The sequence below is a fragment of the Malaya genurostris genome, chromosome 2 (assembly GCF_030247185.1).
Source record: "Malaya genurostris strain Urasoe2022 chromosome 2, Malgen_1.1, whole genome shotgun sequence".
Classification (NCBI taxonomy): Eukaryota; Metazoa; Arthropoda; class Insecta; order Diptera; family Culicidae; genus Malaya; species Malaya genurostris.
The window spans coordinates 87,472,815-87,488,105 of NC_080571.1; the positions used below are offsets into that span (position 1 = coordinate 87,472,815).

At 37.2% G+C, this 15,291-nt stretch overlaps 1 protein-coding gene across 1 annotated transcript in view; it reads right to left on the reverse strand.

Moving 5' to 3' along the window:
- Nucleotides 1-15,291, reverse strand: part of LOC131428094 (T-box transcription factor TBX10) — a 78,895-nt gene that overhangs the window by 10,512 nt on the left and 53,092 nt on the right. Inside the window, exons 3-5 of the mRNA XM_058591756.1 lie at nt 10,071-10,227; nt 9,784-9,951; nt 9,416-9,483 (exon numbers count right to left, since the gene is read on the reverse strand). Of these exons, the coding sequence (XP_058447739.1) occupies nt 9,416-9,483; nt 9,784-9,951; nt 10,071-10,227 (393 nt within the window). The remainder of the gene's footprint in view (nt 1-9,415; nt 9,484-9,783; nt 9,952-10,070; nt 10,228-15,291) is intronic.

The following is a 15,291-nucleotide window of genomic DNA, read 5'->3' on the forward strand; positions in this document are numbered from 1 at the left end:
GCTAGTTCTGTATTGCGGCTAAGTATGGACACCCCCGAAAGAGCTACAGATGTTTCGTGTGGTTCATGGAAAACGGTTTGGTCGTGAGAATTGTCAATTTATAAAAGTTTCGTCCTATTTTGCTGAAAATAATCGTAACTGTTGTATATGCTTAAATAGTTCTCTCAATATTCGGGTTTCACATTGTTTTACTGATCGCAAAGTAATCGGGTCCAATATCTGCATTTTGGATCTATTTGGGAAGCAATATGATAGCAAAAATGGTATAACAAATCTACAAAACTTCTGGCATAGTGATGCAAAAAGTTGAAGTCACTTTCTATTACCTTTTACTTTGAATAGAGATCGCAGATCTCACTTCGATTCTTGATTTCAGTATATGAGATAAATGATGAAAAAGCAAAGTCTTGGGCATTACATTCCTTTTGTGGAATTTGGCCTTTCTGTTTCAACAGACTTCGCAGCCGATTCTTAGTGTACAGAATCATTGCATGGCTAGTACTATGGATCCAACTGACACTAAGAATCCTTTCAGATCGGGGCTCGAACATACGACAACTGACTTGTAAGACCAGCGTCCTATACATTGAACCGCCAACCCGGGACAAAATAATGAAATGATGATTAAAAGTCTATTCGCACTATTCCGGGACGGCCGGAATATTTTTTTTCCTCTTCGGCGATGACTGAGCTGCCAGCGTGTGCATGTATTGGAATGCCGGATCCGGCATAAAATCTCGCCGAGTTTTTCGCACCGTCGGCACCGGGAAAATCTCGGCGAGGAATATCGGTGGCAACCAAATGGATTTTATGCCGAATCCGGCATTCCAATACATGCACACGCTGGCAGCTCAGTCATCGCCAAAGAGGAAAAAAACGTCCCGGATCGGTCGTCCCGACATAGTGCGAATGGACTTTTATAAGCGTACGGTTTCCTCATATATCTCAAGTTTCCAAGCATTTAACTTTCACATTATATTTGATTATTGTGCAAACCAATCTTTTACGGATACAGTTTAGAAACTTAGATGTGTACTTGTGCGTTTTTGTGGCATGTATGTGTATGTATCTACCGCCTATTGTAGCCCGTCCAATATCCACGAAATGTTATCAACAAGAGGTTGGCTACATTATTCTCCTTATCCAAATCGTTTACTTTAGGTGCTCTGATTGTACCTCCCTCTTCTTCCAATTATACAACAATATTATATACTTTATATACAATCTGATCTTTTACCTTTTTTTATAAATATAAAAAATAGGTATAGAATTCGCTCAAACTTTACAAAAATTTTCCGAGGCCCGGAGGGCCGAATGTCATATACCAATCGATTCAGCTCGACGAACTGAGCAAATGTCCGTGTGTGTGTGTCTGTATGTGTGTTGTCAACTAGAAGGTCGGCATCTCATAGATGGCTGGACCGATTTTGATCAAACTAGTCGCAAATGAAAAGTCTTCCCTTCACCCTGAACGCTATTGAATGGTTTTGAGATCGGACGTTTACTTTTTGAGTTATACGAAGTTTTATGTCAATGTATGTTTTTTGACAGTATCTGTCACAATTGACCTTAAAAACAGAATATATTTTCAGACTTAGATTCCGCACGGTAAAACCTATCCAACAAGCCATAGATTGTAAAAATCCGTCCATTTTTAACGGAGATATTGAAATTTTTGTGTAAGCGACTTTTTTCCCTATTCCAGTAATAGAAGTTTTGAGGGCTGTCTGGCAAAGAAATGCAACATAGAACACGATTTTTATACTGTTACATACATTTGTTTCTAAGTACCCAAAAGACTGTGTACAGCATGATATTTTGCTCAGACCGATTTTAGCACGGTTCGTTTTTGGCAACAAAATCTTTCGAATATGGCATATGTAAACCAGATGATGGCAGAATTTTCGAGTTGAAACTGATTCCATAATTATATTGTTTAAAACTACTTGTTGCAAGAACATAACACGAATATACCATTCGAATCAGTCGAGATCAGCAAATGCGTGTGTGACCAATAATTTCACTCAATTTTTTTCGAAGCTGACTCAACCTTTTTCTACAAACTCAGATTCATTTGAAAAGTCGTATGATCCTAAACAAGGTTCCTGAATTATGTTTGGATCCGACTTCTGGTTCCGGAGCTACAGGGTGATATGTAAAACGAAATTGAAATTGTGTAGCTCATTTTTCTCGTAGATGGCTGAACCGATCTAAGATTCAAAAAAAAGTCTTGGCATTACATTCCTTTTGTGGAATTTGGCCTTTCTGTTTCAACAGACTTCGCAGCCGATTCTTAGTGTACAGAATCATTGCATGGCTAGTACTATGGATCCTACTGACACTAAGAATCCTTCCAGGTCGGGACTCGAACATACGACAACTGGCTTGTAAGACCAGCGTCCTATGCATTGAACCGCCAACCCGGGCATAATCTAAGATTCAAATGAAATCTAAGAATTATTAAGATTCAAATGAATAGTTTTAAGATTCCATAAAACATCTTGTTTTTCAGTCAGATCCAACTTCCGGTTTCGGAGATACAAGGTGATTAGTATATAAATGTCTTTTTCACATACATTAATCAGGTTTATCGGATTAGCAGATTTAGATAGTCGATAACCAAATAAACTTATTTCATTTTTGATTGTATTCAGTTTTCGTTTCGGAAGGCACCCAAAAATTTAATACGCACTATGATTCCTCAAAGATGTCTACATTGATATTCAAACATTTTGAAACAAATGTAAACTATACAGCTACTCAGGTGAATTTGTCTGACTTCGGCTACACCGAATTTCGAATTTCGGTTCCAGTATCGAATCGTTTCTCAAAGCTCAATCGTTTTCTCAAAAGAAACCAAATCGAATTTCAGAAACAAAAGTTCAAATTAAAATAAATCCGATTTTATCCAATTCTGACTTCCGATTCTGGAATTGTAGGATTATGAATTTTGAAAATTCAAAGCGATATAGAAGATGACAATCCAGAAAAGCTTTAAAGTTGGACTCGAAAATATTGCAAATTTATTCGTCATATGGCCATACCAGCTCTGGAAGTACCTTAAATTACTCTAAACTCTAAAGTGGAAATTACTTCGACATATCATGGAATGTTTAATCGATTGTTACACTTTTAGATTCAAATTCGATCCGATTTGCAGTTTCGACATTACAGAGTAATGAGTGAATAAAATCTCAAATTGACGCTTAAAACGACGCTCATTATTATAATGTCATGAAAACTGAAACACCGAAGAATATTCATGCAAAAAACACATGCGAATTAATAAAAAAGGTGTACGTGTGCGTTTTTGTGGCATGTGCTAGGTGGATTAAACACGTTTTTATCCGAAAAATTACTTGTATTCAACATCTGTTATCTCGAAGAAATTTTTATTGCATGTATTCTTTTACCCTGTTTTGTCTTGTTTGTCCTTCTTGTTTGTTTTCAATAATCTCGCAAAAAAAAATCCTAATTGCAAGTGCTACCCGACCTGTTTTTTTTTCATTTCCCGGTGCCACATTTCGCTCTAAACATCCCCTGAACGTAGGAGAGACCGGGGTTAGCCCAAAGACGGGAATAAACCGGACAGCTTCAATATTCGCTAAACCAGCAATTATTTCGATCCATGTATTGACTTTGTAAATGCGCTTTTATGTGACAAACAGACGTCAGTTAGCTGCATGACGGTGAGTCAATTGAGTTTTGCGTCAATCGTGTTCGTGTCAAAAGGTGTACGGATTGTTGAAAGAATTTCATTTGTTTTGCGCTCATTCTTAAATTTTAACACCCTACCGTATTCGTTCTTCATTTTTGTGTGAAACTTTAAAGTCCAGTTTAGCCCCAAATGGGTTGATCATTACATGGTGACTTGGTAAAAAACTAATGCTTGCTTTTCAAAGTCACAAATTGGGAATTGTAACTAAATGATGAAGCTACACAACTGTATATGTTAGATAAGGAGTGTAACTAAAATAAGCTACCCACATACATTTGTGTTGTATGCATGTATTTGTGTTGGTTTTTTATGCTCAGGTCACAGTGTGCGGCGCGTTTTGTTTGTTTACTTGTTTGTGCGGTTGAAATTCAGAGTTTTCAAATTGACGCGTATTGAAAAGGAAGTGAAAATTAAGGTTTTGGACACATGGCTAAGTGAGAAGGGTATTACTATGCGAAAATTGGCGAAGTGGTTTGGAATTCATCATGCCAGTGTTAAAACCATCATTAATAAGTTTGGGAAACACTACTCTTTGGATAAAGAGGCAGAAAACCCGGTTCTTACAACTCGAAACAGGACCAGAAAGTGGTATCTCTAACCATGAAGAACAAATCAATGTCAATACGTGATTTGACCAAAAAAGCAGGAACGAGTGTCGGAATGATCCAGCGTATCAAGAGGCGAAATCACCTGAAGACCTACAAGAAGCAGAAAATCTAGTAACAAAGTGTAGAACAGAAGAAGCGAGCAGCCACAAGGGCCCGGAAATAGTATTCGCGTCTTTTGCAGTGTCCGGATGCATGCGTTTTGATGGACGATGAGGCTTATGTAAAGGAGGACTGAAAAACCCTTCCAGGTCCACAATACTGTACTGTCGTCGATGGATGTACAGAGGATGTGAGCGATGCGGACAGGTCAATTCAAGTGGAGAAATTCGGTCGGTATGGCAAGCAATATGTTCCTGTGGTTTGAAGTCAACTATATTTCACACTACCGGAACTATAAATGCAGGAATCTATCGATCTGAGTGTCTCTAGAAGAGATTGTTGCCTTTATTTAAGAAGCATAGTACACCTCCACTGTTTTGGTGGGTTTAGCGTCGACTCACTATGCCAAAACCACTCTCAATTGGCTTGCGGAGAAGGGTATAAATTTCGTTGAGAAAAATATTAATCCACCAAATTGCACTCAGCTTCGACCCATCGAACGTTACTGGACAATCGTGAAGGAGGTCTTCAAGAAGACTGGTAAGGCAGCATGCAGGAGTTCAAAAAAAGCTCGAAAATTCGTGAAGGAATAACTTAAATTTTATCCGGTTTTCACTATGCTCAAGTTTAACCTCGTACAATAAAGGATCAATTTTTAGTTTGAGTAAAATGTCGTTTTTTTATCATAATTTGAAAGAAAAGTTTGTGGATAGCTTATTTCCGATACACTCCTTAGATGAGAAAAAACCTAGGTGTAATGTGTGGTTTTTTAAATTTCCAAGAAATGTCCGGTTTCACCCCATAATGTTTCTGAAATTTTTAAGGTTGGTTACTTCATCGCGACTTCTTACAAAAACTAATGAATATATTGCTAAACCACAAGTTGCGAATTGTAGCTGTAGATTGAATCTATACAACAATTTAGATAACAACCTAGTTGCTTTTTTCAATTTCCTTAAAAAAGTCCGACTTAGTCCCGGTCTCCCCCACGTTTAGTCAAACGACCACTGAAAATCGAGTTATGCCTTTCTCATATAGAAAGGTTGTGTGTGTGTGTGTGATTTCCACAAACTTAAATTCAAATAAAAGATCTAACGGTACCATACGGAATTTCTGAGTTTCATCCGGATCCGACTTCCGGTTTCGGAGTTATAGGGTAAAGTGTGTTCAATAGTGTACACCGTCACTTAAACCGGCGGAACAAAAAACGCAAAAAATATTGTAAACTGGCTTAAAACTTTTATTCCCAATCTTAGGGTCAAATGATAGGTCTTGTGGTCCTACCAAAAATTACTGCATATTTTCGGATACAACAAATATCTAAATCGTCGTTTAGAGTGCGATGGCAAAATTGTATAAAATCTTCAAAATGTGAATAAAAACTAGTAGAGTTTGTACGTCATGTTAGTTGGTGGCCGTACGAATCGACTTCGATTATACCGGTTCTCGGGTTCCGGTGTCGGAGGTGCATATAATAGTGAACCCACTTCGTTTTCTTAAGGATGACCTACGCGAGCAAAGTACTGTTTCATTCTGTATGTTATACTAGTTAATGAACAAGCAATCCATTGGTTTCTTTCAAAAATCGAGGAGAAAAATTTTGAATAGAATACCACAATATTATACATGAGAAAGGCATCATTACACCACTAGGTGGATTAAAACAGGTTTTTTCGAGAAGAAATCGTTCATTGTCGACCTTTTCTATGAGCTACCCAAAATTAGATAGAAAACAAAAATTGTGTAACGTCCAAATGTTAGGTAAACTACCAATTACTCTTTTCTAAAGTTCATAATGGGCGGTAACTGAATCTAAAACTTTGACTTGATTGTAAAAAAATAGGTAGTGAATCAGAACACTTCCAAAAACAGATAACAAGTCATCAGATTTCACGATTTGGATTATACTTGGCACATGTCCTGATCATAGCAAATCATTTTGTTTTGCATGGTCGGGGAAACAAATTTGATCCACTTTTAAAAAGATCGGATGTACTTTTGCATGTACTTGAAATAAATAAATTGACTTCACTCAAAAACCGTTACTTGTACAAAAAAGGTATCTAAGGAGATGTTCGAAGTCAGCTATTGTAAATAAATGCACAATTATCTAAAGTTTACGCATTCAACAAAAATCTTAGTACTTAAATTAAATTTAAGCCTTTAAATTTATCGGAGAAAGGCTACTAAGGGCAAATTTAGAACTCTTAAGTTGTAGAATCATATTTTGGTTGATCAAAAAGAGTCGAAGATTTTGGTGTTTAGGTTTGTTAGCTGTAACTTCTTTATTTTCAAGATGGTGCTTATCAACATGACGTCAACGGGGTTTCATGAACTATTTCGAAATTAAAATATTGGGGGTTTTAAAATGGAAAAATGACATGAATGTGAATTTTACAATATGTTGAGGATTTGTTGTATAGGATTTCAACCTCCCTTTTGAAGCTGTATGGTGTGGAAGATTGTGCTGAAAAAAAAAATCACTTTCCACAATCGGTTGAAAAGTAAGTATCTGGCAAGAAATTTGTTGCTGCATACTCAAAACACAGAGAGAGAAAAAGCAATCACCAAGTAGCAATTCTCCTATAGAGGCGTTTCGATCAGCTCAGTAATCCTTTATGGGCTCTTGCGTTCGAGCTTTCATACAATGGTAATTCATGCATGCAAAGTCGTGCGCAACTCGGGTAGATGTAAATAACGAACAAAGATCAAATCAATTACAAACTTTACCATCATATCTTGTCTTGATGTTTCTGTGATGTCATAGCAATAGTTGATATTTTCATCGAAGGAATCAAGACATTGTACAATATCTATTTAGCTATTTATTTGTTATTACATCCTACTTCGTTATTGATGAGTTTTTCCAATTTCATCAAGTTTAATTCGATAGTCCCACAACAAAAGAGCCTAACTGCAAATGAGATCCTGTCTTTGTTCACATTCTCTTTTCTGAGCCATGATTGCAAATTCTCTAAAGTTTCCAATATAAAACGAAAGCTTGTAGTTTTACCTTGAAAGTTTTGCGAAGAGTAAATCTTCAAATATAAAATCAGTTCGGTAAGTCGTGAAAGAAAAAGTCAACAAAGAGAAACTGTCATTTGCAGTTATGCCCTTTTGTCGTGGGACGGTCGAATTGATCCAGTAGTTCTGTCTTCAAATAAAATGCTATTGAATAAACTGCATCAGAATTAGGTAACAGAAATGCGTGTGATATTTTTCTATTCTGAATGCTGATAAATTCGTCTTCTATAAATATTTTGTTCTTGCTTTGATATTACTATGACAGAATTTTATATTTTCTTGCAATTTTCTCATGCAGACTTTGTTATGATTTTTGATATTTTAACTCTTATTTCAAATTAAATAGTGCTAATTTCGACCATTAAGATGTTAGGATTTTTATAAAAAAAATTGTTATTGGTTTGCAAATCATTTCTTCCCGGCAAGGGTGATATTTAACAGATTTTTACTTGTATGCTTCAAACAGCTTTTTTGAAAAATTTGTACTAGCTTGGATGTCTGTTCTCTGTGTTCAAAACTAAAAAAATAAATCTCCTAATGACCTTTATCCTAGAAGTAGCCATTCTCGAGATATTTGGAAGTAAGGACAAAATAACTTGGGTTTTGTTGATTTTGCTTTTACTGAAGCATATTTCAATTCGCGGTTTCTCAGGAATCAGTAGACCGTAACTTGAAAACAGCTAATTTAGTTGACTTGCAATTAGCATTGACCAGAAAGACAATATAACAATATTAATACCAACAACGAAAGCATCGTGCTAGTAATAATGATGATTAATGCCAAAAGTCTGAAAATTATTCAGTGAGTTCCATAAAAAATGCACTCCATTTTCTTTATATCGGAATAAAATTTTGCAGTCTTCTATATTTATTATTCAACACATATGTGGTTCTTACTAGAAAAATACTTCGAAGCTGACACTAATTTATTTCAAATTATGAAAGGCAGTGATGAATTAGAAAGCTCAAATCCAGTATGGATCGTTTTAATTTATTAGAATAATAAATTCAAAAAACCATTCATTCATCTTAACTTTACCACACCGTCGTGATATTATCTCATGCGTTATATTTTCCAAAAGGCTGAAGTTGTCGGAAACAGAGTATAATAAATTGCCTAAATAACATAAAGATATTAAAATACGCCTCCCATTTCGACGTTCGAAACGGAAGAGATGGAAGTGGAAACTCTGTAGGGAAAAAAACTGCTTGTTCTGTCGGTTGGGGAAAATTTTCATGTAATTTACGGCATTCCCCGGAGAATGCATCTGAGTCCCCGTAGCGCATTCTTACATCAAAACAAGCAACTACGGAGGCAGAGCAGAGGTAAATTATAGAGCCTGAATCGTACGCGATGTGATCCGCAGACTTAATGAGTTGCTGCGAGAACTGCGCGGAAATATTATGTTTATCGAGTCAGTCACCCATAAAAACAAACATGGCGACAGCCGCTGTCAAACAGACGTGATCATGGACGCACATTTCAAGTGGGTAACATTTTATGGGTTTCTCTCTCTCTCTCTCTCTCTTCCTCGGGCGCGACCGCATCAGAGTATGCAGGTCAACTCATTGTAAATGCAGAATTTTGTGAGAATGATACCTTGAATGAAAGGTAGATTTTCCTCACACCTACGGCTGGATGCTTATCCAGTCGGAGGAAAAACGGAAAACTGCAACAAAAATATATTATTATCGTGCCGCTCGTATACTGATCTGAAGAAAAATGAGTTTTTGAGCCGGGGGTAATGAGCTTCAATTAACACGCTTTATTGGCCAATTACGGATCGGGTTTGTTTTGATAATAAACTTGGCGGTTTGTGGAAACTGACGGTGCGTAGTAAACAGTTTTGACGAATTGATTTTATTGATCGTTTATGAGATAGGTCCACACTATAATTTTTTTTATTCCATTACTGCTCGTTATAACAATGGAAAATATTTCGAACTGTCTATCATAAATACTTACTCTTCGTTGGTCTCGTTGTCGCGGAAGCCTTTCGCGAATGGATTGCTCACGATTTTCAATTGTGTGACCTGTTTAGATGACATAAAAGATTATTATTCATAGACTGCACATCGTAGTAAATTGTCTAGTTCTCTATAGGTTCTTTTCGAGCAATTTGAATGGAATAATTTAGTTTTGTGCATTGACATCAATGTCTACGCAATCGGTAACAGTTTCGTAAAAGTGGTAGAGAAAAACGATTTCTCAAATATTTTAACCTCGAAAGAGGTTTGGTAAATCATTTAAGTAACTGTCATAAATGCGTAAATGTAAAGTAGTAAATTTTTTGATTTGGATAAGGATGAAAAACGCAGAAAATAGCAACGTACCCTTTGATTTTGGTAGGCCGTCACCGCCGTGAATGACGTCTCCGGAAAGATGAACGTCCGATGACTCAGCATGTCCTTCTCATCTTTAATGGATCCGTGACTGATAGAACGTGTAAAGTGGCAGACATGGAGGCGCGGCTGGTACCGATGCATCGAATTGAGAATGATCTACTCCGACGGAAAACAGAGTGGATGGTGGGAATAAAATAGCACCGGTTATTCATTATTGTGTTAATGGTGTGTGATTTGATGATCTGTGAGCCGTTGCCGGTTGAAAGGATACTCACGTGTCCGTTATCGTCTAGCTGATTGTTGGTCAACTTTAGCTTGTCGAAGGAAATGGTCTGCTTCATCCAAGTCGCTCCGGTTGCAGGTGAGTCAGGGTGGACACTTATCCGTGGTGGAGACACGGGATCTGCTTTGCCCGCTACAACCCAGCTGGAACTAGAACAGAATAATGGCCTTAGGATCTGATTATGTTCAAGGTTACGGGTTTGATTTTCGACTAACACATCACAGTATGTATAAAAACGTATTGAATTGGATTGGAAATAGAATAAAGGTAGTTTCTTAGGCGATTAGATCTTTACGGCTCACGCATAATCTTCGTTTAATTAAATTACGGAGAAAAAGGTATACATTGGTTTGCTAAACTTGGTTGGCAAAGATGGCGCTAGTTTTATTGCAGTCGCCGTTTTTTCAGTTAATACTAACCTTTAAAAGAGAGCTGTTAATATTTCATGGCATTCTATTTATTAGTTTATGAGTTATTGTGCTAAGAGTGACGCTCCTTTTGTTATTTTAAGAACAATGGATCAAAAACAATTTCGTGTTTTGATTTTACACTGCTTCTTGATGGGAAAAATACCGTTCAAACAAAGCAATGGCTTGAAAAGTGTTATGGAGGCTCCACCAGAAACAGCAATAAAACGTTGGTTTGCTGACTTCAAACGTGGTCGTAGAGACACCGATTATGCAAAACGCAGTAGACGAACAAATGAGGCGGTAACAGCAGAAAACATTAAAAAAATCCACAAAATTGTTTTGAATGCTCAAAAAGTGAAGTTGCGAGTTGCTAAAAATATCAGAAGACCGTGTTGGCTTTATATTGTATGAGCATTTTCCAATGAGAAGGCTCTGTTCAAAGTGGGTACTGCGTTTGCTCACTGTTGACCAAAAAGGAGAACGTGTTGATGATTCTGAGCAGTGTTTGGCCATGTTTAAAAATAACAGACTGAAATTTTTGCGACGATATGTGACAATGGATGAAATATGTATTCATCACTTCACTCCGGAATCAAAACGATCGAAGGCTGAGTGGACAGCAACTGGTGAATCTCGTCCAAAGCGCACAACAATCGGCTGGAAAGGTTATGGCCTCGGTATTTTGGGATGTGCGTGGTGTAATATTTATCGCGTATCTTGAGAAAGGAAATACCATTAACAGTGAATATTATGTAGCGTTATTGGTGCGTTTGATGGCTGAAGTTGCAAAGAAACGACCGCATATGGAGAAGAAAAAAATTTTGTTTCATCAGGACAACGCACCGTATCACAAGTCAATCAAAACAATGGCAAAACTGGACACATCCCACATCCACCGTTTTCACCAGATTTGGCTCCCAGCGACTACTAGCTGTTCGCAGCCCTGAAAAAAATGCTCGCCGGGAAGAAATTTCGCACGAATGAAGAGGTTATCGCTGAAACTGAGGCCTATTTTGAGTCAAAAGACAAAAAGTTCTACAAAAGTGGTCTTGAAGTGGTTAGAGCGGCGCTCGAATGATTGTGTTGCTCTTGATGGAGATTACGTTGATGAATAAAGTTAATTTTGAACCAAAAAAATCATGTTCTCTTTGTTAGGTCCGGGATGTTATAATCACATTTCACGCTGGGTTGATGTTTCAATACATAGAGCGCTAGGATTCAGACACGAAATCTGCTAAATCGACTTTATTTTATGTCTCGTCTTTGACTTATCAGTTCATTAGTAGTATGTTGAACTGGTAATGTTACATACAAAACATTTAAATAACATATACTACTAATGCACTGATAAACCGAAGAGCAGACGTTAAACAACATGAAATAGTAATGTGCTTTTGACTCAAGTCTATTGGTACCAAAACCAGGTTACTGAAGCTGTCCGGAATTAGTCAAGAAGTTTCTTGTCAATAAAACAGTCTGTAGATGTGATAAAACGTGTCTGCCTTACATCTCATTTGGAACTGTTCTCGTAGGCACCATGAATAGGCAAATTCACGAAGACGAATGTTTTCCTGTACCAAGTTATACGAAAGTGATACGCTGTTTTGTTCGGATTTGTCATCCTCTCATTATCTCTGATAAGTCTTAAAACGGTACAAAACTAGCAATGTAGTTTTTGTATCGAATCAGATAAACTTTTCGAACAAGGGGCTGGGGTCCACTAGGAGATTGATAGTACCTATTAGCTCTCTCCGGACTGTACCAGCCTAGATGCCGTGTGGGATCCGGTGGAAAAAAATGAACCAAGAATAGATCCACTGGGTTCCTGCTTCCATGTCGTAAAAGGCGACAATTGCAGGAGTTTTTTTTTCCTTTCAGTTATCAGATATTTTCAATGTTTCACTTCTGATTACTCTATTTTACTCAATTATCTCTTCATTCAACCTATCAATTTCCGTCTAGCTTCCGAGAAAAGTTTTATTTGGAATGTTTTCTTCTTCCATGTTATTGATTGTCTTTCAGGATTATAAAATGAATGATAAAAATCAACCATTACGCAAATCCGTTTATATTACAAAGTTAATAACAGAGATAACATATATCGGTATATTAAATACAGTAAAAAACACTTGATATTAATATTTCAAAGAGTAAATTAATATTTTTCTCGGTAGCCGGCTGCCCAGATCAACCAATATAATCAATTAATAATTTTAATAATAATAAAAATAATAAAGCGGAAATAATAAGGAATCAAGACTCGCGTGAAATATTTTGACCTTTATTGGGTGATTTAAAATGATTTTATAAAAACTGTTTAGAATATTTCAATGCAATGAATCAACATTTTTGTTCAAATCCTATTCGCTCGTTTATATGATATCACGTAGTTTCAATCATTCAGTAAAAACCATTCAAGCGAAGAGGTTGTGTTTCGATTGTACTGGCTCGTGAGTTAACGGCTGCTACCGAGACAATTCTAAGCTTCAGGTAGTTAAACTGCCCATAGCAAACGCAATATTCGGGGCGTTTCCCGACTGGAAAGCTAGCAACGAAGGCCATCCCGTTCATACGCACAGAGGTGTAGAGACACAGAGGTGCGAGAGCATAGAAGTGACGAGTCACAGAGGTGCCATCGCATAAAGGTGCGAAGACGAAGGGGTGCAAAGGCACAGAGGTGCTAAAGCAACCCAGTGCTGATCTACCAGGTACCAGAATTTGTACGCTGCGTAGGATCAAAAGAGACGGCATATATCGCGAGGTGCTACACTGCAAGCATCGCATTTGATCGCCACCAAGAGCAAAAGCACTGTACCTGGGGTCAGGTACAGCAAGTGCAGTGGTGTTCACAACGACGGCAGAGCAACTGAGATAGCAGTAAACGACAGAAGACTGCCAATTGGAAACAGCAAAAGACTGCCAATTGGAAATCGTTGGAAGAGCTTCACGTCGTTCTTCACGATAAAGGAACAGAGACATCAGCTACAAGGTAGATTTAATTTAATTTATTTTTTATTTCTTATATCTGAAATTTTACTAAACATAAGTTTTTATTTTGGTATTATTAATTTACAAAAAAAATTTAATGTAATGGATGATCTCATGGAAGATCATCCGAATCCGATTCCGGATACTAGTAAAAGTTTAAATACTCCGAGGGCTAAACATTATCCACAGGGTACCACTGGGCCATGGATAGTCTATCTTCGAAAAAAAGAAAAGATTTTAAACTTGATGCAAATTACAAAGGATTTGACATCACATTTCTCTGAAGTTAAAGAAATCTGTAAGGTTAATAGAGATAAAATTCGAGTTGTAGTTAACGACTTGAAACAGGCAAACGATATTGTAACCTGTAAATTATTTGCTATTGAATATCGAGTTTACATTCCATCGAAGGAGGTAGAAATTGACGGTGTTGTGACTGAAGCAAGTCTGACAGCAGATGATTTACTTAAAAATGGAGTTGGCCGTTTTAAAAACTCCATGCTTGAGGGAGTTAAGATACTCGAGTGCAAACAATTGTACTCAGCATCTATTGTCGATGGAAAAAAGTCTTATCGTCCCTCAGATTCGTTTCGCGTAACATTTGCCGGATCTGCATTGCCTAGCCATGTCTATATCGATAAAATTCGTCTTCCTGTTCGGCTTTTCGTACCGCATGTTATGAATTGCACGAACTGTAAAAAATTCGGACATACAGCTACTTACTGTAGTAATAAGTCCAAATGTATCAAATGTCAAGGGCCTCATAAGGATAATCTTTGCGATAAAGATGTTGAAAAATGTGTTTATTGTGGGGAAAGCCCTCATGATGATCTTTCAGTGTGCGCTGCATTTAAGCTGCGTAAAGACAAAATGAAGCTTTCTTTAAAAGCACGGTCTAAGCGCACATATGCAGAAATGCTCAAAACGGTCATACATGTCTCCCCTTTGGAAACCGAAAACGGTTTTTCAAATCTAGCGGAGCCAGAGGAATCTGACTCTGACGGAAATAGTGAAGATACCTCGTTTGTCACTCCTCAAGGGTCTGTTAAGAGGAGATTAACAAACCACAAAATACCAAAAAAGACACCTAAAATTATACCTTCAAAAAAAGATCCCCGTGTTAAAGCTAAAAAGCCAAATTTAAAACCAAAAACTGTGCCTCCTGGTTTGTCAAATTCACAAACCAATCCAGGAACTAGCTCAAGAAAAGACAATAATCCAGTGGGCTCCATTTCACATTCACCAACAGGATTACTGAAATTTTCGGAAATTGTAGAATGGATTTTCGCTGCATTCAATATTTCTGAACCTCTAAAGACCATCATAACAGCATTCCTTCCAATAGCTAGAACTTTTTTGAAACAGTTATCAGCTCAATGGCCAGCTCTTACAGGTTTTGTATCATTTGATGGATAATTTATCATCCGCCGCAAATGATTCAATCACTGTCCTGCAGTGGAATTGTCGAAGCATCATGCCAAAACTTGATTCATTTAAAGTTTTGTTGCATAGTCAAAAATGTGATGTATTTGCTTTGTGCGAAACATGGCTTACATCAAACATAGCCTTAAATTTTAATGACTTTAACATTATACGTCTCGACAGAGACTCCCCGTATGGTGGAGTGCTTTTAGGAATTAAGAAATGTTATTCCTTTTATAGATTAAACATTCCTTCGACTTCTAGTATAGAAGTTGTTGCTTGTCAAATAAACATTAAAGGAAAGGACATTTGCATTGCTTCGGTATATATTCCTCCAAGAGCTCAAGTTGGACAACGACAGCTTAATGAAATTGTCGAAGCCCTTCCTGCTCC